The sequence below is a fragment of the Triturus cristatus genome, chromosome 4_2 (genome assembly GCF_964204655.1).
Source record: "Triturus cristatus chromosome 4_2, aTriCri1.1, whole genome shotgun sequence".
NCBI classification, from domain to species: domain Eukaryota; kingdom Metazoa; phylum Chordata; class Amphibia; order Caudata; family Salamandridae; genus Triturus; species Triturus cristatus.
Genome location: NC_140586.1, coordinates 987,575,348 through 987,603,280, shown reverse-complemented (window position 1 = coordinate 987,603,280; position 27,933 = coordinate 987,575,348). Strand labels below are relative to the sequence as shown.

General features: G+C 43.0%; 1 protein-coding gene across 1 annotated transcript in view; it reads left to right on the top strand.

Annotated features, from left to right (window-relative positions):
* LOC146839227 (uncharacterized) overlaps positions 1–21,433 on the top strand; it is a 298,742-nt gene extending 277,309 nt beyond the window's left edge. Inside the window, exon 4 of the mRNA XM_085603236.1 lies at positions 18,372–21,433. Coding sequence (XP_085459362.1) covers positions 19,097–21,262 — 2,166 coding nt within the window. The 5' untranslated portion in view covers positions 18,372–19,096 and the 3' untranslated portion in view covers positions 21,263–21,433. The remainder of the gene's footprint in view (positions 1–18,371) is intronic.
* Positions 21,434–27,933: the final 6,500 nt, after the last annotated feature.

Here is a 27,933-nt window from a genome sequence, read left to right as displayed (position 1 = left end):
AGAAACCCTACCCTTATTTAGGCATTATCCATGCAAACCAAATACAGGCATGGCCACCTACATCGGCCCATCTACGTCACAACGAGTTCTTCGAAAACCAGACTCTTAAGCCTTTAGGACTTCCCCTTGCTTGCATTATTGATTTCTCCAAGAACTCATTTTTTATGTATGAACATCTATTCCTTAGGGGTTCATTCATGACGTTACTTTGCCCGACTTTTACCTCAATACTGGCATTCCTAAACACCTTCAAGGTATAAATATACCTTCACTTACCATGGCAAGCTACGGCTGTATACTTGCACGGCTCGCCATGGCAAGTTCGGAAGGAAGTACGAATCCCCGCCTGACGCAGTGACCAGACGCTGCCATCCTCCTTGCAGAGAATCCAGCTCCAGTGTTTTCTGATTCCCCTTGCGGGGTGTTAGAAGATCGAGACCCGGAAAGAGATTCCAACCTCTCTCATTCTAAGGTATGAAGCAGACTAGAACCTAGAGCGACTCTTGGCAACTATGGCAAACTAAACTATAGCTAGCTATACTTTAGAGCACCTACTTCTTACCTCGTACTACACTTAGGTTAGGTACACTGGGGTAGAAATATTTAGAAGCACCAGATGAGTATTCAGATTTTAGCCTGAGTTATTTATGGATGTATTTTTATGAATGTATGTCATAGCTACAAACCATGCTATTGCAGTATTATCTAATCCTACTGCTAACGCTGTACGTATTATACTTCGCATTCTGTCTTACGATTGTAGCAGTTCATATCTCTGGTACGAGAAATAAGACTGTTCAATAAACCCTTTTTATTGAAACGCCCGTCTATCTATTTTTGTGTACAACTCTGTAGAAACGAAGCACGCACGATTGACTGAGTGAAACTGTTATCTACTGTTTACACGATTCTGAGACTGTTCCAGTTCTAAAGGGAAACAAAGCTGTCATGTTTATGAGGTTGTCAGAAACTAATCCCTTCATGTAATTTCGAGAAGTTTTCAGTGACCTCTGAGTTAGCTGGCACACACAAGGAATTAAGTTTAATGTACTCGATAGGCGCATACTGACCTCAGTCCTATGTCATAACTATAGTGTATATTATTCCAATGCGCAGAGCCTATCAGGAATATAGGAACTACACTACATGGCACCCAACTGTTTGGTAAGGCACTAATTTAACGCTAGATACTGAAGTAACTCAGTCGTGCTTTTCTCAGAGACCCCATCTCATAATACTCCATAAGACGTCTGGAGTGAGTAAGGATAATATCCGCCATAGCTGAGTAGGCCGAGAGTCCTATGTATTAGCTGTTTGGTTTGTTTAACGTTGAAGGATACAGTGTTCCAAAATATTGTGCACCTTATCTTTGTTCCCTTGAAACTTGTTCTACATATTTCATTAAATAATGTCAGACGTCGACGTTACGCCTGAACCAGTCGTAAGAGGTTTAAACCATACAGGTTTAAATTAAACCGATGCAGATGTTATACACACCCCACCAAATTTAAGAAGAGCCATCACTTTAAAACTTATAAAACATGGCCTACCACCAAGAGGTGGTAGAGCAGTTTTTGTGATAGATGCACATGAATCTCACCAGACAGAGGTATTCTACTCATGGATTACATTCCCAGAATCAAATCCAGCAACACATTTGTTTCACTTCTTTAAAGAAGATGAACTACCTAAGGAATATATCCCTTTCGAGGATATTAAAATTCCACTCACATACCAGGAGCATCTGCTCTGGTTTAAAGGCGCCCTAAAACATTATAATCACATTACCAGGCTCGGTCCACTAGGTAGACCAGGAGCAACATGGCCGATTTTAGCCAGCTACACACCTCATCCTGACCTCGAAGAGATGTCAATCGATGAATTACTTACTCAAATCAGAAAATTAATAAAAATTTACAGACAATTAGTTCAATATGTCATGCGGACTTTCACAGTCCCACCACCATTGACCATTCCAAATCAAACCCCCTGATCAGGGGAATACACTAAAAATTACTCCACAGACTTTACACGCTGTCATGGTGTAGGAGAGTAGGATCTGCACTTATGTTGCCCCCATTTTTTTTCTGATGTATGTTATGTTATTGAATTTTGTAACGCGCACAGCTACTCCTAGGAGTGTCTCGGCGCGAACCTGAAGGGTTCCAGAAAAAGGCAATTAGAACAAGAAAGTTTTGAGCTGTTTCTTAAACTGACTTAGCTCTTTGATAGCGTGCAGAGAGACAGGCAGCGAATTCCAGGCCGTCGCAGCCCTGACAGCAAGTGATCTACCCCCCATTCTTTGGAGGCGCACCCGAGGAATCTGCGCAGCAGCTGAGAGGACGATCTCAGATGCCTAGTAGGCAGATAGAAGGCAAATCGTTTTCTGAGATAAGGTGGACCTCCAGCATAAAGAGCGCGATGAGTTATGACCAAGGCCTTAAACTCGACACGCTTCCTCACCGGGAGCCAGTGTAACATGCGCAGATGATGCTCAGTGCTCATCCTAGCCGGAATGTTCAACACCAACCGGGCTGCCGCATTCTGGACTACCTGTAGCTTTTTAAAAATATAGTCAGGAAGGCCCAGATAGAGCCCATTGGGATAGTCGACCCGGGAGAGGATCAAAGCCCGAACCACTGTTTCCTTCGCAGATCTTGGCAATAGTGGAAGAAATTTCTTGAGAGACTTTAGTATCCCAAAACAACACCCCGCCAACTTTTTAATCTGGGTTAAAAAAGACAGCTGCTCATCAAACCAGACCCCCAGGTTTTTGACTGGGAGGCCTGAACACGAAGGCAAGGGAAAGTCAGATGGCCAGAGTGATTCCCTAAAACGAGGGGCAAAAATGCCATAGAGGAGGATTTCAGCCTTTGCCTCATTACATTTTAGTTGAGCCGCCGAGAGCCAATGAAAAACGTCTGTCAGGCACTCCTGCACCCTTACGGTGGAAGAATCCGATTTGCCCCAGGTAAACAAAAGCTGGGTGTCGTCGGCATAAGCAACGATCTTGGCACCTCGTTCCTCCGCCAGATGGACCAATGGGGTGATGTATATATTAAACAGCAGGGGGCTCAAAGAGGACCCCTGCGGAACTCCCGTGGTGACCAACTGCGGGGAGACGAGAAAGGCGGTAGCCAGACCTGTTGCGACCGTCCCGTAAGAAAGGATTCCAACCACTTCCAGGCTCGTCCAGTGATACCAATGTCCGCTAGTCGGACCAAGAGCAGAGCATGAGGGACTGTGTCGAACGCTGCCGACAGATCCAGCATTATGAGGGCAGCACTACCGCCCGAGTCCAAACAGTTACGAATTGCTTCCGAGACCTCAAGCAGGGTGGATTCAGTGCTGTAGGCAGCTCTGAATCCTGATTGGGCTGGATGCAATAGACTGAACCCCTCCACAAAGTCAGTGAGCTGTTTGTTGACAGCCTTTTCGCAAATTTTTGCGAGACAGGGGAGCAGAGAAATAGGAGGATAATTCCCTGGGTTCCCCGGGTCGAGCGAAGGCTTTTTTAGTAATGGGAGGATTTTTGCCTGTTTCCACTCCAAAGGGACAGTTGCCTCTTTGAGGGAGAGGTTGATAAGTGTATTGACCTCATTGTTGACCACTTCAGCAATAGAGGCCAATAATCTGGCTGTACACGGATTCGCAGGGGACCCCGATTTCATAGATTTCAGAATTTTCAGGGACTCCGACAGATCTACAGAGGCAAAAGCTGGCAGCGTATGGGCCACTCTTGGGGCCACATCCAGATAAAGGCTCTGAATGGACCGTATCTTATCAATAAAATAATTAGACAATTTTTCGCACCAGGCAGCAGAGACAGGGAGTTTAGTAGTCATAGCCTTGGGGGCCATGAAGCTCTGGACAATAGAGAATATCTCTCTAGAGTTATTACTAGTTCAGCGTAATAGAGATTTTTGGCTTTTCTAATGGCCAGATAGTACACCTTCTGGGCTTCTCTGAGGGTCTTTTTAGCCTCAGGGCAAAAGTCAACGCGCCAACCACGTTCAAGCTTTTTGCAGTGTTGTTTAAGCATTTTTAATTCGTCTGAGAACCATGGTTTAGAGGGGAATTCCTAGCACGACGGCGACATGAGGGGGGGAGAGAGAGTAACCACTACCCGCTCAATCCAATCCGTAAGCAGGCCAAGGCCCCTCTCAGGTCAGCAGGAAGAGCTGTCCTAGAGATTTCTAAGAGATCCTTGAACGCAGCCGGATTAATTTAGTCCGCGGCCTCTTCTTCCACTAACCACGTGAAGTAAGAGAGAAAGTGATCTGACCAAGGGACTGGAAGAGGATTCTCAATACAGATAGGGAAGTTGGAACAAATGGGGTCCAGAATATGGACCCCGCAATGAGTCGGGAGACTGACCCATTGGGTGAGCTGGGCTAGATTCAAGGAATCTAAGAGAGACTGAGTGTTTCCCAAATCCGTCTGATCCAGATGGATATTAAGGTTTCACAGAAAGAGATATTGGGAAAAACGCAGGGCTCGAGGAATGATGACTTCCTCAAGACCGCTAAGAAAGGGGCACGCAAAGCCGGGCGGCCTATACACCAGCGTCCCACCCAACGTAGAATGGGCCGAAAAAGCAATGGTAGAATCCAAGAATTCGCCCTGCCCCAATGCAATGTTAGAACCTTGAGTGACCTCCCAAGCATCCCTATACACAATAGCAACGCCACCCCCCCTGCCACAAGGGCGGTCCGCTCGTGAGATTCGGAAGCCCGCTGGAATAGCCATCTGAACAATAGGGTTGGAGGAATCATTCAGCCAGGTCTCAGTGATGAACAGAAGGTCGAGATGTTGATCCAGGATAAGATCGAAGATATCCTGGTAGTGTCTCACCAGCGACCGACTGTTGATAAGCCCGGCTCTGATGGTAGGGCGAACTTTAGTTTTAGGCGGGGGCGCATGCACGAGCTCCAACCCTTCCGAGACGGAGCCCAGATGGAAGTGGCCCTCTGGACAAACTAATAACCGAGCACAGCCGACATCCCAGCTGGAAGTTGTTGTACATTTACCAGGTCTGAATGATAGCAAATCCCCACGACTATACCCCTTTTGGGCCACCAACGGCAAAGGCCTGCGGACAGCATGCCTGGCACTGGACGCTTTCGGGACGCTGACGGACGTAGACGGGCTTGCCTTAGGCGCGCCTTCGGCGCGTCCGCTGCGCGTCCGACCAGCGTGCATCTAAGTAGTCCTGTGTGCCCGAGAGCTAGACCGCCACTGAGCAAAAGATGGCGACTCTCGACGGCACCACGGGAGAGCAGGAAATGAAATAATCGCGTGTCCCAGCAGGAGTGTCCCCAGTAAAATAAGCAGCAGTCAGTTAAATTCTAAAATACATAAAATGATTCTCTTTCGTTTTTAAGGTGCGAGTATGTGGGCCAATTTAAAACCTGTGCAAAATAAGCAGAAAGCGCAACAGGCGTATAGCAGCAAGAGCCGAAACCTGGTTTCTGGCCTAGTCTGGCTGGGTCCCTGCTAATCAGGGCCCCAGACTCTCTGTTCTCTCTAAACAACTTGGTGTGCATATTAGATGCACTAGTGATTGGATACTGTGGTACCTTATGAGCCCCTAGTATATGGTACCTTAGGTACCTAGGGCATTGGTACTTCACAGGCCTACCAGGGACTGCAGCATGTATTATGCCACCCCTGGGAAGCATTCTCAATCTGACACCACAGGCCTGCTACTGCAGCCTGTGTGAGGTAGTGTTAGCACTCCTCACTGAGGTATAGGTTTCTATATCTCATCCTACACACACATATAAACCTATCAGCCACCCCTATGGCAGGCCCTATCAATCCTGAGGGCAGGGTGCTTGGTTTACTATGAGAGGGGGTGCCTCTGCATGAGCAGGACCCCTCTGCAGCTACCAGAGTCTATTCTCTATAGCTGTTTGTGGATGCGGTTAAACCATATACTCTTAAGTGCATTATAACCTCCCGGTAAATGCTAACTTTGGAATGACTGCATCAAAACATGTCGTGTTTGGTGTCAAACAACTTGGAATCATACCCCCACACCAGTAACTGGTGTGGGAGTATGATCCCACCCTTCTAGAGGGGATGACATGTACCCACTGTACTAAACAACAGAAATCCTATAGAGCCCTGGCATCACAAAATGGATGCCACCAGCACAGACACTGGGCTGCCCTCCTGCTGCTGACTGAAACTCGCAGTGGAGGAGGCCCAACAAAAGGCATCCTGTCACAGGGAGGTGTCACCACCTTCCAGACAGGATTTAGTGTATTGGAGCTGGGTGGGTGCACTCTTAGAGTGCTTTGAATTCCTGCACTGGGGGAGCAGTAGGCTCCTCTGTGTAAATGCCAGCTCAAACCGGTTCAGGGGCTACCTGTCCCTGCTCTGGCGCAAAACTGGACAAAGGGAAGTGGGTGTAACCACCCACTACCCTGACCCTCCTAGGGGAGTGGTCATAGAGCTAGTCCGTCCCCAATCTTCACAATTTGATAGCAAGCATTGCCAAAGCAATTCAGATTACCCTGGACGACGCTCTACAAAGAAGAATCCTGGCCCTTCGACGTTCCACTACCTTTGGAAGACAGAAGAATCTCCCTTGGAGCCAAGGAGTGACTCCCCTGCTTGGCAGGCACCAAAAACCTTAATCAAAGATTGCAAACTTTCCCGCTCCCGCCAGAGTTCGAAGTCCCTGCTGCCCCGGAAGTGGATTTCCTGACTTCTCGACAGCCATTGAGCTGAGCTGAGCTGTGGTGAGTGGACCTCACGAGTGATGAGGAACAGCAATACCCGGGGACTGTGCACTATTGTCGAGTGCAATCCCTTAACAACGTTCTACGAACTTGTGCTTTGGACCATTTGTGGCCCAAGCCTCCAGCAGGTCTTGCAGCAAAAATCAGTGGCCTACCCCATCCCGAGTGACCGTGGGCTACTGTGAAGCATTTCCTGAAGAGGCGTCTTTGCGATCCCTTTCCCGTTGGCTAGCGGGTCCCCTGAAGACTTTCTCACCAACTCAAAGGGCTCCTCTGGTTGCTCCAGGCCTGCCCTCACTCACCCTCGCAGGGTGAGTTCATCAGACCTTGCTGGTCTGCACCATCGACTTTCTTCAGTGTACACGAGACTTGCAGTTGCCAAGGCTTGTTGGATCCAATCCGGTTGCCGACACCGCCATCAGCTGCAGACGTTGTGGGACACTCCAAATCCAGCTGCTGGTCATCGTCGATCCCTCCTGGACCTCATGAGAGAAGAGTCAAAACACCATCGACGACCTGAATCGACGCGGCATCTGTGGTCATCCATCTTGCTGGTCACCGGTCACTGGCAAGGGACTTTGAAGACTCTCCCTTCAATTTTCAGGTCTTCAGCATCTTGAATCCACCTTCGGATTCCACTGGACACTTCTTTAGTCGACACAAGCAGCAAGTCTTCTTTGGTCTCCATAGAAAACAGCGACGCGACCCGACACCAAAAGACACCTATGCACCCGGCTTCCCTGGGTGAGGTAACTCGTGCACTCTGGTGCCCTAGTGTGTGTTGGCCCTTGAAGTACTTACCTTGTAAGTGGCTTGCTTGTAGACTTCCTCGAAGTACCCTAAAACTTTAAAAATCAAACCGCGACTTGCACCATTATAATCAATAGGGAACCCGCGGCTGTGTTCACACACTGCACGCGTCTCCCGTGGGCCTGTTACTTACCTGCTAACACTGCAGTAGTGAAGCCCCAGCAATTCCCCAGGCCCTAGGCCTTGTCATTTTGCAAGTCGACATCCTTATACCACTTTCTTAGTATATGGTCTGGTACGCCCCTAGGGCTCCAGCCATCTTTGTGCTTAATTTATTGTGAAACGTTGACATTTGAATGTGTACCTGGTTTATAATCTCATAAAGAGATTAGTAGAGTGTGTCTAGTAATAAATACATATATATTTGATATATATACCTGTGTGGTGTCCTTTCATTTAGTAATTCAAGAGATTATAAGGTAAAACAAGCTGCTTTACATTCCTCTGAGACTTAGTCTGAAGGCTGCTATCCACAGCTACCACTAGGATAGCTTTCAATAAAGGATGTCTTAAACCTATCTACCATAAGAGTCGAATTGGACTGGTGCAAGGTGGCCACTATAACTAGTGACCAGCATATGCCATGCCAACTTCTCACACATGGTAAGCTGCCCACAAAACATGAATAAATTCCTTTCGGGATAGCTCAAACAATTACTCAAATTCGAAGCGGTATTTCCTAATACCAGCCCTTATGAGAAACACAGAATTCTGACAATCAGTTTACCAATGGGGATAATACCACATCTGGACGACTGCACCACTTGGGGCACAGTCTTTGCTGATATCTACACTAAAACACATGGTGTTCCATCTATGGCGGTAATACCTGATGTCCTGAAACAGATTCAAAACGAATATGGGGCAGAGTCTGCTCTGAATTTAGCTATGAAGTTACTGAAAAATTTCAACCAGGTCTCAACAATAATATTATCTAATATTAAAGGAGAAGCAGCATCAGTGGCGATCCTCCAGAAATTAAGGGAATTTGATGTAACAGAACAACCACAAGAATTGGCCAGAATAATAGAAAAATCCTATGAAGAATTAGGCAGAAACAGTTTGGGTGGGAAACCAGTTAAACCGCAACTGTCTGATAGTCCTGAGAAGGACTCTAATAAAAAGACTCCTACCTCTTCTCAAAAGAAGTGGGAAAATAGTAAATAATTTTCAAAAGAGAAACATTTTCAATCCCAAGAAAGGTCTCCTCAAAAGGACCCCTCTGAATCTCAGGAATAGGGATAATTTGAGAAAACCTGACAGATATCAAGATACTGATACACATTCCTCTCGTACCTTTCAGATATCGTCACAGACATCCAAAAGAAGAGGACAGTCAGATCAGAAAGAAGAACGCGTGAAGTCCAAAGACGATCAACACGTTCAGAAAAACAAACCAAAACCTCCAATTCTCCAAAAAGAAGGTAGCAGGTCTGAAGATCAGACATGCCGAGAATTCTGAGAACACAACTGAAGAATGGAGAATGGGCCCAGACAATGCTGGACAGTGCAGCAGAAGTAACAATAGCTCGCCAGAACCTGAAGGGACTTCTGGAGACAGTGGACTTGAATGAAGACATACAGGTTGAAACTGTAGATACCAGGGTTAGCTCTCCACATAGGTTATAGGAAGTAACACTCCGGATGGAGGGATACATACTAAGAAAAGTGAAAGCACTCTTTTGGGAGCATCTTTCAAGGGGTTATGATATACTTCTAGCAGAAAAGGACTGGCCACCAGAGTTTGTCAGGGAGTGCCCACATGGCAAGGCCATCATTATGCCAGCGTTCTCCAACCATGTTCCAATACATTTAAAATATACTTATGCCAGGAAATGGGCTGTGGTGAAGCCCCAGCACTATACAAAAATAATGTAGGATGGGATGAGGACTCACCTCACCTTAAGATCCAGTTAAAAAGTCAACCAACTGCACAAAGGCAGTACCCGATTAATCAAGAAGCTAAAAAACAGGCCAGGGAGATCTTAGATCAACTTGAATACCAGGGGGTAATTGAAACATGCACCTCATCAATGAACAATCCTTTGTTTCCTGTTTCCAAACCAGACAATACATATCGTCTAGTATTGGACTACAGACACCTGAACTCATGTTGCAAAACATTTGCAGTGCAAAATACACACAGTACGGCATTAATGAATAAAATTGTGCGTAAAAAATATAAAACCACAGTGGATATTTCAAATGGTTTCTTTTGTCAAAACATAGCACCTGAAAGTAGGTATTTGACCGCTTTCTCAATAATGGGGACTCAGCGTCACTTTTGTCGACTCCCACAAGGGTTCAAGAACAGCCCGGGGTTATTCTCAGCAAGAGTAACTGAGTTACTACAAATTTATGATGACGAGGCATTGTCATATGTCGATGATATCTATCTGACAGATGATGACCTGAACAGGCACTTGAACAGGGTGAACACAATTATACTTGGCTTCGCCTCTGAGGGTTTTAAATTCAATTAAAAAAAATCAAGAATTGCCCATCTAAACGTCCTTTTTCTAGGATACAAAATATCAAGTGAAGGCAAAAGCCTGGAAGCCAACTTTTTAGAAAAGTGTGCGCTGCTCCAACCTCCGAAAATGCTGAAAAATGTACAGTCGATTCTAGGTTTCCTGAATTTTGGAAGAACATATATTCTAAACTACGCAGAAAGGGTTCAACCTCTCTACGAATTAATAAAACCTGGTTTTAAAATCACACATTGGATGCGTGAACATACAGACATTCTGCTTTCACTTCAAGCTGACATGTTAGCAACAAAACACTTACAAACATGCGTAAATATATGCAACTTAGTGATCCGAATCATTCCAGGTCAATGCTGATTCACCTACTTAACTTTTAACAACGGTGAAAAAGTACCAATTGCATACAAATCCCACCTGTATACACAAGCAGAAATGAAATTCACTTCTACAGAAAACATTCTGACAGCAGTTCAAACCGCTGTAGCAAAAGAAAGAGCCCTAGCATGGGAAAACGCATTATGGTCGTGACTCCTGTACCAGCCTTAAAGGCGGTTACAAAGCTTTACATCCGAGATGGATACAATGGGTTAACTCTCTTGCTGCAACTGATGTTGAATATGTTTTTGATCCATATTTGAAAACTATAGTATTCCTGCAATACGAACATGAATGTCCTCTGCCTCCTGAAATTCTCCCACTGGACCAGTAAGAATTTACTGTGTTCAATCCTACAATTAATATTTACAGAATTGAATTCAAAATGGTTTCAAAGATGCAAAAGGTGGCACAATGAAGCACAAAACGCTTTGGGAACAGGTAGTTCAGTTGCGAAACGGACCACAAAACACTCACGTGATACACACGATGAGTCATCAGCGTGATGGCGTTCACGTTGAAGGGAATTCATTGGCTGATGAAGATGCGAAAGGTTCTGTGCAAACGGCTTCCGTAGCTGCAATCACTTGTTCAAAAACGAAAATAGACAGTGAAATAATACTGGCTGTCAATGCTTCAAGCAAAGGCAGTGGTGCAGCGTTACCTAAAAAGTTTCCACTCAAATACTCATTATTAATTGATGCGAACAACGTTCCATTTGCTCGAATCCCTGGAGTGGGGGATAGGGTAATTCCTAACATGGAACGTAGGACATCCTTGATTTATGAAGCACAACCGGGAAAGGGTCTGATACATCAAAGCATCTCTAACACTATATTAGAATTAAAAGAGATGTACTGGTGGCCAAGGATGAATACTCAGATCCACATCTTCATCAATGACTGTATAGCATGCAATAGAGATTGCAGTACAGAACGCCACCAGATACCGGACCACTACGTAGCCAGGCCAGTACAGACACCATTGTTGGACAGCTTTAGACTATCTACGTGCAGGTGTCCTTTTGGACAAATGCAATCCCACAAATACTAAATTTAGGTTCCTATGGATGTGGCCTCAGCGCTCGGCTGACGCTCGAACTGTTATAAAAGATTTGCGAGTCTTTATCGGCACATACGCAATAGGGAAACTACACTCTGACCAGGGCCCTGCGTTTAGCTCTCGAGCTTACAAAGAAGCCATGGCCAGTTTGGGAGTAGCATTGCAGTGTTCTCCATACCATTCCATCCTGAGGGAAATTCTTTTGTGGAAAGAAAAAAACGGGAAATAAAGCAGTCTATAACAGCTAGGGTATTAGGTTCGGGTGATGGGTGGGTAAAACATCTTTATGGGGTCCAACACTCATTAAACAATTTGCCAAGAAGTTCTTTTAGGGTGTGTCGCTCCATATGAGGTCCTATTTGGGACTAGAATGTTGGTACCGGACCTTGACATGAAAGGCACAGTGGTGGAAAATAAGACTTTTGATATCAAAGATCGTTTGGCTGTTTTACAGGACTTAAATGAACTAAGATCGAAACAAAACAACGTGTTCCTGAAGCCAACCACCACTAGGGAAAAACAAGTCGTCCCAGCAAGGCCTGTATGGATCCCAAAGCTTGGTGATCTAGTCAGAGAAAACATCGTGGACAATAAGGAATTTGGGCCTTCTTACAGACAACCAGTACCTGTCCTAGCAATCCACTGATCAAGAACAGTACTTTTGCCGCCCCTTGCTGGAAAAAAGGAGAAAAGATTTGTGTCATTCGACCTGATCAAACCACACTATGTGGCCGATACTGAGCAGTAGGCCAAGTGGACTCCAGCAATGTAACCGACACACTCCTCTAGCTACAATCCAAGAGGTTCAAACTGAGAGACTCATCACCTTTGAACATTCTACACTGAGAAATGAAGGACAAATCAACAGAGCTATGGAACTCATTCCTCTTGAAACCCAAATAATAGTTCGTCCTGATACACCTGTCTACAATGTAATAAGTGATCAAGTGGTTCCAGCGATTTCAACGAATCCTGATGCAATTCCAACCATTGACAGAACTGCCTTTGGCTATTTCATTAACTTTGATACATTTTCTGAGGATCCCAGCGAACCTGAAACGACGCTAGCACAAAGAAATTTCAAAGAACAAGCAAATTAATTTTTTTATCAACTGAAAAAGACTTATCTGGTTTCACCAAGGATTGAACTATGGATTTTTTGGGGAATATTCTTCTTTCTACTTTGTTAGCTCTGGTAATAACTCTGGGTATGCTTATATATGGAAAATATATTCAAATGGACACAGCAAGTAAAAGAGTGAAGTTACTTCTCCAGCCACACAAATCATCCCATCGTGAAGCAAGCGACTTGTCAGCAGTGAACATCACAGCAATTCCTATACCAGATGGTATAGTTTGGGACAAAACTGATTATGACATTTTTGGTCCGTCGGAACTCTTGAAGATTCCACACTTATTTAAAATATCACTAAGTGACTTTATTACCTCTAGTACCTTTTCTGATGATTGGGACTTTGAGACTGTTAATAACATGATGTCTGATCTAGAAATGTCTGCAGTATTCACAAATCATGAATATTTAGAAGGTTCATCAGACTATGAACAAATGTATTGTTATAACCACTATGATCATCATTTCTTGCATAAATCTGCATCACCTAGAAATGTATTAATGTACAACCAATGGGAACACTGTCCTACTCCTCCAAAGGGTAGCTCAACATCCTTTGCAAAGAAATGTCCATATTTTTAAGGGTTCAACTTGTCAAATACAGAAACGTTTTTCTTTAAAAATGTAAACAAAACAGGAACGAAAAATATGTTGACCAATACAAAACAGGTTTATTCTGCATCCTTTATTGCCCAACTGTCTAGACAGGGTTTCAACTTTTGGAAAGACAAGATTGAGACAAAAGCTGTCTGGGGTACAAAAGATTGTCAAGTACAGGGAATAGAAGTTTTGTTTAGAGCCTGTATCATCCCTGAGCAAATTATGTTTTTGAATGACACTGTCCAACAGACTTCCTGCCTTGGGTTAGCCAAGATCAAAGACATGAACACTCCGTCCATACCTGCACCCCCACGTATTAGCACAACATAGGGGGAGGTTGACGTACATACTATTTTGCATCACAACAGATCAGATCCAGAATGGAAGAAATGGTTGCTCTGGCCCACAGACACAAACAACTGTCAAGATAGATTCCTGAACAAAACACAGGGTTTCACCATCAAAAGGCCAGACCCATGCTATATTCAAAGACAGCATCCAGGCGTAATAACAACATACAGTGTAGGGAAACTTTGCCTTGATTGGCTACAGGAAGCTACACTAGAGGATGTGAAACAACACTTGACTTTACTTCAAGAAGGCGCAGACCTTAGGGATTTCTTGCTAGGACCAAGAAAACAGTGTCAAAAACATTTTATATTTGCCAGTATCTACGCTGCTTATAATGAAGCATGGAAGGTCACCCAAGTAGAGACTGCAGAAAAAATACGAGAAATTGATGTTATTAATTTAGAGAAATCTCTCGCTGTAGTAGACAATGGGTTAACAACTCTGTCGTCCAGAATATATTCATTGGACAGCATTGTGTCTTCTGCCATAGACATTATGGAACAAGACTTGGTCATGTTGCAACATGGTCAGTCTCAACAACGTTCTATCATGCTATTAGGCTGGATGCTACAAAACTTCCGTGCAGGCTATGTGCCTTGGCGTTTAATCAATACTACGTCACTGTTTTAAGAATTCAATCTCACTGATAAACAGATCAAACTGGCACAAAGGGGAGCAGACTACACGGTGCTGAGCATTGAAAAACTGGAAACATTACCATTCAATGTGGCAGGAAAACCAGCTACTGAGTGGATAATACATGGTAAAATCTTTCTGCCTGTTACAACTTTCCATTTTCAGTATTGCCTAAAACATATACCAGCGGGCAAATATGAAAGTTGGGTAAAGGATACATCAAGACATCCTGGGATTTACCTTATACACAGATGTTGGAGTGGGGTGCGTGAAGTGTTTCTTAGCGGTACTGACTGTGAAAACGCACTAAGCGGTTCTCTCCTATGCCAGGGTATTAACTTACACGGGGCCTGTGATGGTTCCACTTCAAATTTATCCTGCCACCTGCAAGGTTCACCGGCTGCAGTGATTAATCCAACTTTTGGACAACTTTCGAATGGGAGTTACATTATGTTCAATGATCACAGCTGCTGTGGAATGTTGCCAGGTATTCCATATCTAGTAATGGTTAAATCCAGGGTCACTTGCTGTATGCAAGTCTTGTTCCTCTAAATAGACACAGGCAGAGAGTTGCCACTATGGCCTTCACTGAACATCTCTTCTATACGAATTGATACTCTAAGCAGAATGAAAGCCATTCTTTTACAACAAACGGTGCCTCTGACCTCGGCCAAAGAAACCTATGTACCACAAGTCGCAAGGACCTCTGCAGAGATACTACAAACTGCCCTATACATTTCTCAGAAATGTTGCAACGTATCTTAAACATGTCTGATACGAGCGGTATTGTTCATGTATTTAAGAACGTGTGTGCGGGACTGTTAACACCTTTTCAAGCAGTCTTCAGAATACTTTCAAATTTCGTGCACTCTGTGTTTGGCGGACTGCCGCTTCTTTTGGGACTCGTTGCAGGGATACTCTTTTTGCTCCTACTGCTAAGATATGGCAAGCCAAATCACCAGCGCCACTCCAAGCACCATAGAGCAAGCTCTACTGGAGATGAAGTGTCGTGAGTGCATCATCCAAATTTTAGGTTGACCTCGTCTACGAGAACTAAATACCACATGGTTTGTGTTGTTTAGACCAATTTGGCAAGATTGCATCTTACCTGTTCTACGCTGCCTGCTTTGCGGTGAAGAATGCGTGCTAGACATCTGTCTAACACTTCCATCAGTCATGCCTACGGATACCAATGCTCTGCTGGACCCAGTAACGGCCCATGCCCTGTGTTGTCCCTAGAGGCTACCAATCATGATGACAGCATTCATTGAGACCTCACAGACGCAAATTGCTGCTGCTGAGGTACGAGAGGAAACAACAGGCGCGCAGGTAACATCCGATTCGAACATTGCTGATGCGTCCAATGCTGACGGCGATGCTACTCATCTATGTGCGATTGATCTTCTAAACGAGGTAATCCAACTTTCACCTACAACGGTAGACGACTTTTTGTCTACAGGACTGGAAGATTTTATGTTTTCTCCAACTCCGAACACTGACTTTTGATTAAGGCACGCAGTGTACCTTGAGACTCTAAATTTGAACTTAATTTTTTCAAAACAAGAGACTAAACTTGGAACTTTTTCTAATGATTAATTTTTTTTTCTACAAATTTGTATTTTTCATCTTTGGCACAGTAATCTGCTTGTAGTAGACCTATTCTTAGAGAACAGATTTCTTTGAAACACTTTCTAGACGATATATCACCTTGTCGATAACAATTGATTTATGTAATCTGACATGAAATGGTTTCGGCCTTCTTTCTTCTGTATTTACGAGCCATTTCATAATGTGTGTATATTTAAGGTTCATTCACTTAGCATTCAGTGACAATTTATGCTTAGAATGAAACATTGCTTTAATATGTACAGCACCATTGCAATCTTATACATAGCAATAGTTTTAAAATTCATATTTTAGCATATCATGTGAAAACTCTATTTTAGATAAGTTTGACATATCTAGGATTTAGTAATGTCATTCATGTGAAACTGGAGTGGGTGTTGTGTGTCGATTTAGATACCGCATATAGGTTTACCGATTTACACCCTTATATAGACACAATTCGCAATGTCCTTTTATAGGCATAGAAATCATACCCTTATTTAGGCATTATCCATGCAAACCAAATACAGGCATGGCCACCTACATCCGCCCATCTACGTCACAACGAGTTCTTGGAAAACCAGACTTTTAAGCCTTTAGGACTTCCCCTGCTTGGATTATTGATTTCTCTGAGAACTCATTTTTTATGTATGAACATCTATTCCTTAGGGGTTTATTCATGACGTTACTCTGCCTGACTTTTACGTAAATACTGGCATTCCTAAACACCCTCAAGGTATAAATATAGCTTCAATTACCATGGCAAGCTACGGCTGTATACTTGCACGGCTCGCCACGGCAAGTTCGGAAGGAAGTACGAATCCCCTGCTGATGCCCTAACCAGACGCTGCCATCCTCCTCGCAGAGAATCCAGCTCCAGTGTTTTCTGATTCCCCGTGCATGCGTGCTGCACTGTGCAACATGTATACAATGTGGGAAATGCTTTCCCTTATGTCTAGCATAGTATTGTGTACAGGTAGAGTGTCCTTCCTGTACAAAGCCTATCCTGGACTCACACACACACACACACACACCCTAGCATGTTGTGTGCCGATTTAGATACCGCATATAGGTTTCCCGATTTATGCCCTTATATAGGCACAATTCGCAATGTCCTTATATAGGCATAGAAATCATACCCTTATTTAGGCATTATCCATGGAAACCAAATACAGGCATGGCCACCTACATCCGCCCATCTACGTCACAACGAGTTCTTCGAAAACCAGACTCTTAAGCCTTTAGGACTTCCCCTTGCTTGGATTATTGATTTCTCCAAGAACTCATTTTTTATGTATGAACATCTATTCCTTAGGTGTTCATTCATGACGTTCCTTTGCCCGACTTTTACGTCAATACTGGCATTCCTAAACACCTTCAAGGTATAAATATACCTTCACTTACCATGGCAAGCTACGGCTGTATACTTGCACGGCTCGCCATGGCAAGTTCGGAAGGAAGTACGAATCCCCGCCTGACGCAATGACCAGACGCTGCCATACTCCTTGCAGAGAATCCAGCTCCAGTGTTTTCTGATTCCCCTTGCGGGGTGTTAGAAGATCGAGACCCGGAAAGAGATTCCAACCTCTCTCATTCTAAGGTATGAAGCAGACTTGAACCTAGAGGGACTCTTGGCAACTATGGCAAACTAAACTATAGCTAGCTATACTTTAGAGCACCTACTTCTTACCTCGTACTACACTTAGGTTAGGTACACTGGGATAAAAATATTTAGAAGCACCTGATGAGTATTCACATTTTATCCTGTGTTATTTATGTATGTATTTTTATGAATGTATGTCATAGCTATAAACCATGCTATTGCAGTATTATCTAATCCTACTGCTAACGCTGTACGTATTATACTTCACATTCTGTCTTACGATTGTAGCAGTTCATATCTCTTGTACAAGAAATAAGACTGTTCAATAAACCCTTTTTATTGAAACGCCCGTCTATCTATTTCTGTGTACAACTTTGTAGAAACGAAGCATGCACGAGTGAATGAGTGAAACTGTTATCTATTTTTTCCACGATTCTGAGACTGTTCCCATTCTAAAGGGAAACAAAGTTGTCATGTTTATGCGGTTGTCAGAAACGAATCCCTTCTTATAATGTCAAGAATTTTCTAGTGACCTCTGAGTTAGCTGGCACACACAAGTAATTAAGTTTAATGTACTCGATAGGAGCATACTGACCTCAGTCCTATGCTAAAACTATAGTGTATATTATTCTAACGCGCCGAGCCTATCAGGGATATAGGAACTACACTACAAGCGCTCCGGTGCTAAGGTGTGTGCTTGGCACAGGGCCGCTGTAATCAGTGCCGGCGCAAGGGAAAGGGAAGGCGAGAGCCATATCTTTGAAAATATGGTGCTCTCCTGCTCCCTCCCTGTCGCGCAACGCATCGCAGCCTCGCAGGGGGGTGAGGGGGCTTGCGCTGTATTGTGTGGAGATTTGGTAAATCTCCCCCGAAATGTCTTTTACAACCAGTTAAACATTGTGAATTCTCATTCCATTATGTTTCAATTCAGTAATTTTAGATATCTTTACATCCAACAGAAAACAAGCCTTGAATGTGTGAAATGACCATCAATAATGAAGCTAATGCGGTAAATCTTCAATAATAGCAGAAATAATGAGCTACAGTAGTCAGGAAAACATCAGTGCAGTCGGCGACAGAGGAACCTGCACACAAACTGACAGTTCCCAGATGAAGCATCGAGGGCAGTTCAGTGATTGTAAGAGTCTGAGCTGTGCACCTCCACGCCACAAGACGAAGAAATGACCTTAGGAAAATTAAGGCAACAATAATAACAAACCGCCTCCTGTATAAACAAGTGCCTAACACCAGCTTTGATCATGGGATCGGTATGATGTGATTGCCACAGTGCTCTGTTTTCTAAAATGATGACAAGCCATCATTCCGTGCTCTAGGTGAATTGTAAACTCTTTCTGGACAAACCATAGTAACCAGAGAAAAGCACAACAGAGCGGAGCCAGACAACTGACGGGTAAAAGAAAGAGGAGTTCCTCTATCTACAATACAACAGACTGTCCCAATTTGCACCGGCCAGAAGGAAGATACGTCTTTACCCGCAAGCATGCATAGCCATAATCCAATCTAAAGGCACAATCGCCTACAAAGACACCTTCTACGTATTTGGAGTGTGGCAAATATTTGGTGGCTATTGCATTTTATTGTTAAAACTGAAATCAAACATGCAAAATACTGCACACATATAAAGTGTGGGAGAAAAACACAACTGCTTGTTGCCCATCAGGAAATGCAGTCATGGGATGTAGACAAATATATACCCGACCCACAGCCACTAACTAAGAAAGAAGAATCATACACATGCAGCAAGAGCTTTAGTTTGTCATCACTACTCAAGCTTCATCAGCACATGTACACAGGACAGAAACCATTCAAGTGCAATGAATGTGGGAAGAGCTTTAGTCGATTATCAGACCTACAAAGACATCAGCGAACACACAGAGGGGAAAAGCCATTTAAATGCAGTGAATGCGTGAAGTCCTTTAGTCACTTATCTAACCTCCAAAAACATCAGCGAACACACACAGGGGAAAAGCCATTTAAATGCAGTGAATGCGTGAAGTGCTTTAGTCTGTTATCAAACCTCCAAACACATCAGCGAACACACACAGGGAAAAAGCCATTCAAGTGCAGTGAATGTGCAAAGTGCTTTAGTCAGTTATCACACCTTCAAAGACATAATCAAACACACACAGGGGAAAAGCCATTCAGCTGCAGTGAATGTGCAAAATGCTTTAGTGAGTTATCAAGCCTTCAAAGACATCAGCGAACACACACAGGGGAAAAGCCATTCAAGTGCAGTGAATGTGCAAAGTGCTTTAGTGAGTTATCAAGCCTTCAAACTCATCAGCGAACACACACAGGAGAAAAACCCTATCGTTGTAGTGAATGTGACAGTAGTTTTCGCTTCTCTTCGGCATTAAGGTATCATCAGCGAACTCACACAGGAGAAAAACCATTCAAGTGCTATGAATGTGGGAAGAGCTTTAGTCGATTATCTGTTCTACAAAGACATCAGCGAACACACACGGGAGAAAAGCCATTCAAGTGCTGTGAATGTGTGAAGAGCTTTAGTCAGTTATCACACCTTCAAAGTCATCAACGAACACACACAGGAGAAAAACCATTCAAGTGCTGTGAATGTTTGAAGAGCTTTAGTCAGGTATCACACCTTCAAAGTCATCAGCGAACACACACAGGGGAAAAACCTTTTAAATGCAGTGAATGTGTGAAGAGCTTTAGTCGATTATCAGACCTACAAAGTCATCAGCGAACACACACAGGAGAAAAACCCTATCATTGTAGTGAATGTGACAGTAGTTTTTGCTTCTCTTCAGCATTAAGGCATCATCAGCAAACTCACACAGGATTCAAGTGCAGTGAATGTGCAAAGTGCTTTAGACAGTTATCACACCTTAAAAGACATAATCAAACACACACAGGGGAAAAGCCATTACAGTGCAATGAATGTGAGAAGAGCTTTATTCGATTATCACTTCTACAAAGACATCAGCGAACACACACAGGGGAAAAACCATTCAAGTGCTGTGAATGTGCGAAGAGCTTTAGTCAGTTATCACACCTTCAAAGTCATCAGCGAACACACACAGGAGAAAAACCATTCAAGTGCTGTGAATGTGTGAAGAGCTTTAGTCAGTTATCACACCTTCAAAGTCATCAGCGAACACACACAGGGGAAAAACCATTTAAATGCAGTGAATGTGTGAAGATCTTTAGTCGATTATCAGACCTACAAAGTCATCAGCGAACACACACAGGAGAAAAACCCTATCATTGTAGTGAATGTGACAGTAGTTTTCGCTTCTCTTCAGCATTAAGGCATCATCAGCTAACTCACACAGGAGAAAAAACATTTAAATGCTGTGAATGTGTGAAGAGCTTTAGTCGGTTATCAGAGCTACAAAGTCATCAGCGAACACACACAGGGGAAAAACCATTCAAGTGCAGTGAATGTGCAAAGTGCTATAGTGAGTTATCAAGCCTTCAAAGACATCAGCGAACACACACAGGAGAAAAGGCATTCAAGTGCAGTGAATGTGCAAAGTGCTTTAATGAGTTATCAAGACTTCAAACACATCAGCGAACACACACAGGGGAAAAACCCTATAATTGTAGTAATTGTGACAGTAGTTTTCGCTTCTCTTCAGCATTAAGGTATCATCAGCGAACTCACACAGGAGAAAAACCATTCAAGTGCAATGAATGTGGGAAGAGCTTTAGTCAATTATCAAACCAACAAAAACATCAGCGAACACACACAGGAGAAAAACCATTCATGTGCTGTGAATGTGCAAAGTGCTTTAGTGAGTTATCAAGCCTTCAAAGACATCAGCGAACACACACAGGAGAAAAGCCATTTAAGTCCAGTGAATGAGCAAAGTGCTTTAGTGAGTTAACAAGCCTTCAAACACATCAGCGAACACACACAGGGGGAAAACCCTATCATTGTAGTGAATGTGACAGTAGTTTTCGCTTTTCTTCAGCATTAGGGTATCATCAGCGATCTCACACAGGAGAAAAACCAATCAAGTGCAATGAATGTGGGAAGAGCTTTAGTCAATTATCAAACCTACAAACACATCAGCGAACACATAATATTGTTGATTTTTTTTTGGTGAAGAAGAGATATAAAGAAGAATATTCAATCGCACCTGATCACACTACTTGTAAAAGCAACACTGAACAATACTGGGACTAACAACGGTGCTTTCAGCTAACCTGTTGGATTAGTGATAAAACCTCTAACCCAACACACCCAGAGTGGACGTGTTGTCAGGGCTCTGGAGATGGAAGCTTCATTGGTAAAATGTATGTATTACTATTAACAAATGCCACTGCAGTATATGTAATGAACTAAAGCGAAGCACAGGTGTTCAAGAAATAGCCTATTGTTAGATATAAAAGAGCATATACCTTGTTTTTAAGTAACGTTTGCTGCACCTTTTACACACTATTATCGGTTGATGGATCAGCTCGTGCCTCGGGCCTTATAACTAAGTGTGACCCGTGGCTCCTCTCCGACTTGGCTCTCCCTATTCATTTTGTGACTTGCCAAACTCTACTTTTTACCAGAATTGAGCCACTGTAAGCAGCAGACTCTGTTTGAAGAATGTGGTGAAACAGCGAAATCCCACATCAAAAGCTGATATGTGCCAGGACAATCCGTTGCACTCCCAGCAACTCGTCTTCCACACTGATTGTCCCCTGGTCCCAAATGTTCTGAAGGATTTGTCGTACGAATGCCAGAAGTGGCAGTGACATTCATGAAGCTAAAGCTAACATGAGTGAGTGGGAGATAGAGAGGGGGAGAGATAAAGAGAGCGAAAGAGACAAAGAAAAGGGGAGAAAAAGAAAGAGAAATCGAAGGAGGGAACAGCAGGTGATTTGTATTCACCTAAAAATAGAAGAAGCAGCCGAATACATGTCAATGCGTGACATCACCAGAGAAACAGGCTGAACACCTGTGAATTTATATGTTTATTTTTAATACCTATAGACCCATGTCATGAAATAAACAGGACACAAGTAAGGAAAATAGTGAAGGAGCCCATTATCATATGCGAATCACAATGACGTCACATATGGTGACGTCACAAAAAGTGATTTCAGGCCCTTATAATAATTTTCACATGAAAGGTCGATGGCCTGTTTTAAAAACAAAAAACAAGAACCATAAAATAATGTAAAAAGAAGTTTTTGGTTTCAGTTTTTATACATCATGTGTTTTCCCACTATCAGTTTGTAACTAAACTCGGAAATGACTGAAAGTGTAAATATTTTTAAACAGATATGTGGAACTTGGAAATTTCATTTTTAAACAGTTTTCAGCGAATAAATAAAATGTGCTTTTAATTTGCGCTTGTTTCCTGACATTGTTCTTTATCCATTCCCTAAGCCCCAAAGTGTTTCACATTTACAGTGTATTAAGCAGCAGAAGGGCTAATTTTGTCAAATTTTCTGTACCGCTCTTGTGCCACTCACACAAACAAACACTCAGAGGTCTGTGTCTGCAGTGCTGGGGCACAAAGTAACAATTACCAGTTGCAGGCTAAGGAGCGAGGTGGAACTGAGTCCCTCTTCTACATAATAGTGGGGGGACCCCTTCAAACTGTGCCGACCCCTGACTTGTGCCTTTCTGATAAAGCAATAGTCAATTTGAGTAATTTACGATGATTTGAAATGAGAGAAAGAGAAGAAGAGAGCGAGGTGCAGGATATATTAAAGAAAATGAAAAGAGACACAAGACTTTACCCTGTTCTGTGTACAAGCACTTTACAAAAAACAAGTTGTGCTGTGCGTTGTGAACAGGCTGTCACCACCCTTTGTATATAAATGAGCTTCTGTGACCAGACACCCTAGGCTGCCATCTCTTCTAGCGCGGATGATAATGTGAGCACTGTAAGGTAATCACAAACAAGGGCTATTTTGAGAAATAATCATCTTCCAGGTCACACAGCTGTGGATATGTTGTTCTTTATTAGTTCTTTTTATTTTACTTTAATTTACAGCAATTCTCCAGGTTACTTTTTCTCAGTATGTCGCTTTATATCGCTCTTTGCGCTCCATCAGTTAAACTTGAGGTTTGATGTAGGATTTGTTGTCAGTGTCCCTAGACCATGTCCCAATCTCTTTGTCCTCGATTTGTCGGCATGTGTTTTGTCCACACACTGGTCTAGGATGGGCCTTCTCAAGGTAAAAGGCGCTGTAATAGGAATAATAAATCAGACATATTTGAAATTGTATCTAAACAAATGTGTGCCTTTCAGTTATCAGGCACCACAAGACTCACGTCTACACATGTGATTGAGCACGAGACTAAAGTGACTCCTCCCTGTATAAATATGTGCCATCAGTAATCGGGCTGATGGTTCCGCTGATGTTCACAGCAAATAAGGTTTCTGGGATTGCGCTCATTGGCCTACATTTTAATTGCTGAAGTTTCACGCAGTTTCGCTGATGCGCACAGCTTATGAGGTTTTTGGATACTGCGCACTGTAAGCAGATCACTGAAGTTCACCCTTAAGTAGTAACTAGGTCAAACATACATAGTACGTACAACATGCAAAACGTCACTGCCCCTCCCTTCTTGTTAACATCTCCAGGAGTTCCTCCTCTCTCGTTGCTGAAGTGGAAGAAGGTTTTCACACATTATGCTCGTGTCTGTGGCACTTCCTTAAGCGCAGAGAAGAAAGCCTCATGGTTAATGCATTGTTTGGGCTCTGAGGGACAAGAATTCTTTAAACACCTTCCTGAGCTCTCTCATACTGGCTCCGCCACTCTTAATGAATACGAGATCTGCATCAAAAAGTTGGACTTGCACTACCTCCCCAAAGTGAGTACTGTCCTTGAACGATATCCCTTCGGGAGAAGGATGCAAAGGCAGGATGAGTCGGTCGAACAGTACAAAACTACCTTGCGCAAATTGGCTGCCACGTGCAATTTTGGTGCACCTTTAGAGCAGCGCTTAAGAGATCAGTTCATGTTAGGATGCGCCCTCGACAAAACGAGACCCCCTGTGGCAAAAAGACACTCCATCGCTTCAATAAGTGCTGACCATAGTCGCTAGCATTCAAAAGCGTGTGTTGATATTATGCACAAAGACAGTTCAGGTGATAAAAAGGAGAACATTAATGTCAAGGTGCTGATGGATAGATTAGTTGAACACAAATCGAGCACCACTTCAAAGCTCTTTAACACAAAGAATTTTCAGAGGAAGTGCTTCGGGTGTGGCAACTCTGGCCCTATGGCCAACTTTAAAGACTGCCCAGGCTGGAAGGCCATGACTAAATTGGTCGAAGCACCTGAAGAAAATTTTACTTCTGGCCATTTGGAGTGGTAATCCACCAACACAAAAGGGTACTGAGAATCACGTGGTAAACACAAGAAAGGACCAGAGATGTCAAATGCAATTTTTTTCCAAGGCTCAGTGGGCCATTCAGTATTCTTTAAAGGAGGGGTGTTAAGCTTTAGCATCCTCTCACTTCCCATGCACACTTCACACTCTCTGACCATGCGATCCACCATGCGATCCACCATGCGATCCACCATGCGATCCACCATGCGATCCACCATGCGATCCACCATGCGATCCAAGCCCGGCCACCAAAAATAATTCCTGACTAACCGTTTCATTGCTGAAATTCCTGGATGTGACTTGTGTGCCAACTCTAGAATACCCTTTTGAATTCCAGCAGGAGGCGCACACTTACCCTCTTTAGACATCAATTCGCCTTCTAGCACCAGAGCATCCGCCGCTCTATGCATTGGCACGAATTCTTCTGGTAATACCTTTTTGTCTGGCCAACCCCTCAAAGTGTATTCTTTAACAGTTTGCCATATGAGATCCTCCTTCTCACAACACTTCCAAGTACTTTCAGAAATTTCCTCAAATGTTCCAGTAACAATATCCTGAATGGTAGTAATTACTTCAGAATCTTCACACTGATTATTATCAGAAACTTGACATGGAAGTCTGGACATGAAATCTGCCATGACATATTTTTTTCCAGGAACAAACACTGGTTTGAAACAATACTCTTGTAACCTTGAAGTAAGCCTTGCTATGCGGGCGGTGGAGTTCCAACCACCACCTGGAGAAAGTATGTTCACTAATGGTTTATGATCAGTCCTTAAGATAAACTTGCTACCCCAAATGTAGTTCCTATAGTGTTCAATCGCCCAAACGCATGCTAGAAGTTCCTTTTCTATCACAGCATATCTGCGTTCAGTGTCATTGAGGGTGCGGGATGCAAAACAAACATTCCATTCATCCTTCCCACGCCTTTGGGATAAAACTCCTCCAATCCCATACAAACTTTCGTCCACAGTAATAATGCATTCCTTGTTCATGCAAAACGGTTTGAGAGTGGGAGCCTTAAGGATTTCAGCTTTGATAAGTTCAAATGCCTGTTGTTGTTCTACACTCCATTCAAAAACCGCCTTCATTCTTAATAATTTCCTCAAAGGTTCCATTTTGGTGGCAACATTTTCAACAAACTTGCTATAGTATTCAGACATACCAGTGAACGATAACAACTGTTCCTTGTTCGATGGAGAAGGAGCCATTACAATTCCTTCTACATTTGACCTCTTAGGCACCACTCCATCCTTGGATAGAGTGTGGCCTAAATACTCAACAGAATCTTTAAACATTTTGCACTTATTATCTATAAGGGTTAATCCACAGCGTCTTAACCTTTCACATACCTCAGTTAAATGTCTGAAATGTTCTTCCTCATCTCTTGAAAAAATTAGAATATCGTCCTGAAAACATTTAACGAATTTATCAACATCCCTAAAAATGTTGAACATAACTTTTTGGAATACTGATGCCGCTGAGGCTAACCCAAACGGCATTCTAGTGAACTGATATAAGCCTTGGGGTGTGATGAATGCTGTAAGCGGTTTGTAGTCCTCAGTGAGACAGATTTGATGGTAGGCAGACCTGAGGTCCAATGTGGAAAACACTTTTGCACCTTCCAACATTGAGACCACTTCATTTATGTTAGGGAGGGGATGGCAATCAATAATGATGCCAGAATTAAGTGCCCTTAGATCAACACAGACCCTCAATTTTTAGTCCGGTTTTCTTACTAAAACAATGGGAGAAACCCATTCAGCAGAATCAATAGGTTCAATAATTTTTTCTGAGACTAAATCATCTAACATGTTCTTAAGCTCCTCCCTGACATTGATTGGTACGCTTCTTAGTTTTTATTTAACAGGATACACATCTCTTTTAAGTTTTATCCTGTGGGTGTAATCTTTTAATTTACCCAACGTGTCTGAAAATACATCACTAAAATTACCCTTTATGACACTATCTTTTGCCTGTGAGGACACAAATGAAATGTTGTTCACATGTACTTCTTCATCTAGTAAAACAGGTTCACTGGAACGAGGATTAAGAATGATGCCTAATTTCCACTCGTCCCACCATCCCAACACATTGATCCCTTTGACCGCAATGTATAACTTAACTTCTATTTTCCTTGTTTTAAACTGTAGCATCACCTCAAAATACCCCATCATATCAATTTTTGAACCATCATAACTATGTGCAACTATGTCAGACGGTAATAATTTGGAAGGCATTAATACATTGCTAAGTTTTTCTCGATAATAGTCATTTGAAATAATAGCCCATGGTGATCCAGAATCCGCCATAAGATCTAATAGTACACCAGAGATTTCCACTACACACATGGGAGGTTTTTTACAGTTGTTGGATGTTGGATTGTTTATGTTCATACATTGAAACTACAGAACCTCTGTTGTGTTCTGTGCAACCACAAGTACCACATTTATGGAGATTGTCATTAACCTCGGTCATTGAGGATACCTTGCCTTGTGTAGGGACATTGTTCCTCCTTACATCCCTGCATGCAGAAGCAAAATGACCAATTCTGCCACATTTCTTACACTCTTTGTTGATCGCTGGGCAGCCGCCATAATTAGCTAAATGTAGCTTGCTACCACACCTGTAGCAAGATCCAATCCTATAATTTCTTTCAATTTTTTTGGGAATGAATGTGTACTACTACGCCATGAATTAAGTCCTGAAGGGTTCTGCTCGCTTTGTTTTGCTCTAAACATGGGTTGATCACTATGTTGTGTCTCTGGACGTTTGACTACACATATATCATCCGATACCTCAGTTTTATTATTGGTGGTGTTTTTTATGGTTAACATCCATTTTTCAGATTGTTCTAATGCTTTAGCTGTCGAAATTGCTTCTGCTAATTTAGGATCACCAATTTCCCATAGGCGTTCCTGAGTTTTTTTGTTCTTTACATGCACGATGATTTGGTCTCTAATCATCTCATCACATATTGCGCCAAAATTGCAGTGAATACTTAAGGCTCTCAATGCCGTTAAGAAATCATCAAAAGATTCATTTTCCTGTTGTACCCTGGTATAAAATTTGTATGGGTTTAATGCGATATTAGTAACAGGTTTAAATCTGTTTTCCATTCGTTGTAACGCTTCTTTGTACACATTGAAACCATCTCCTTGTCCTTCCAATGGGGGTACCTGAGGTAGAGC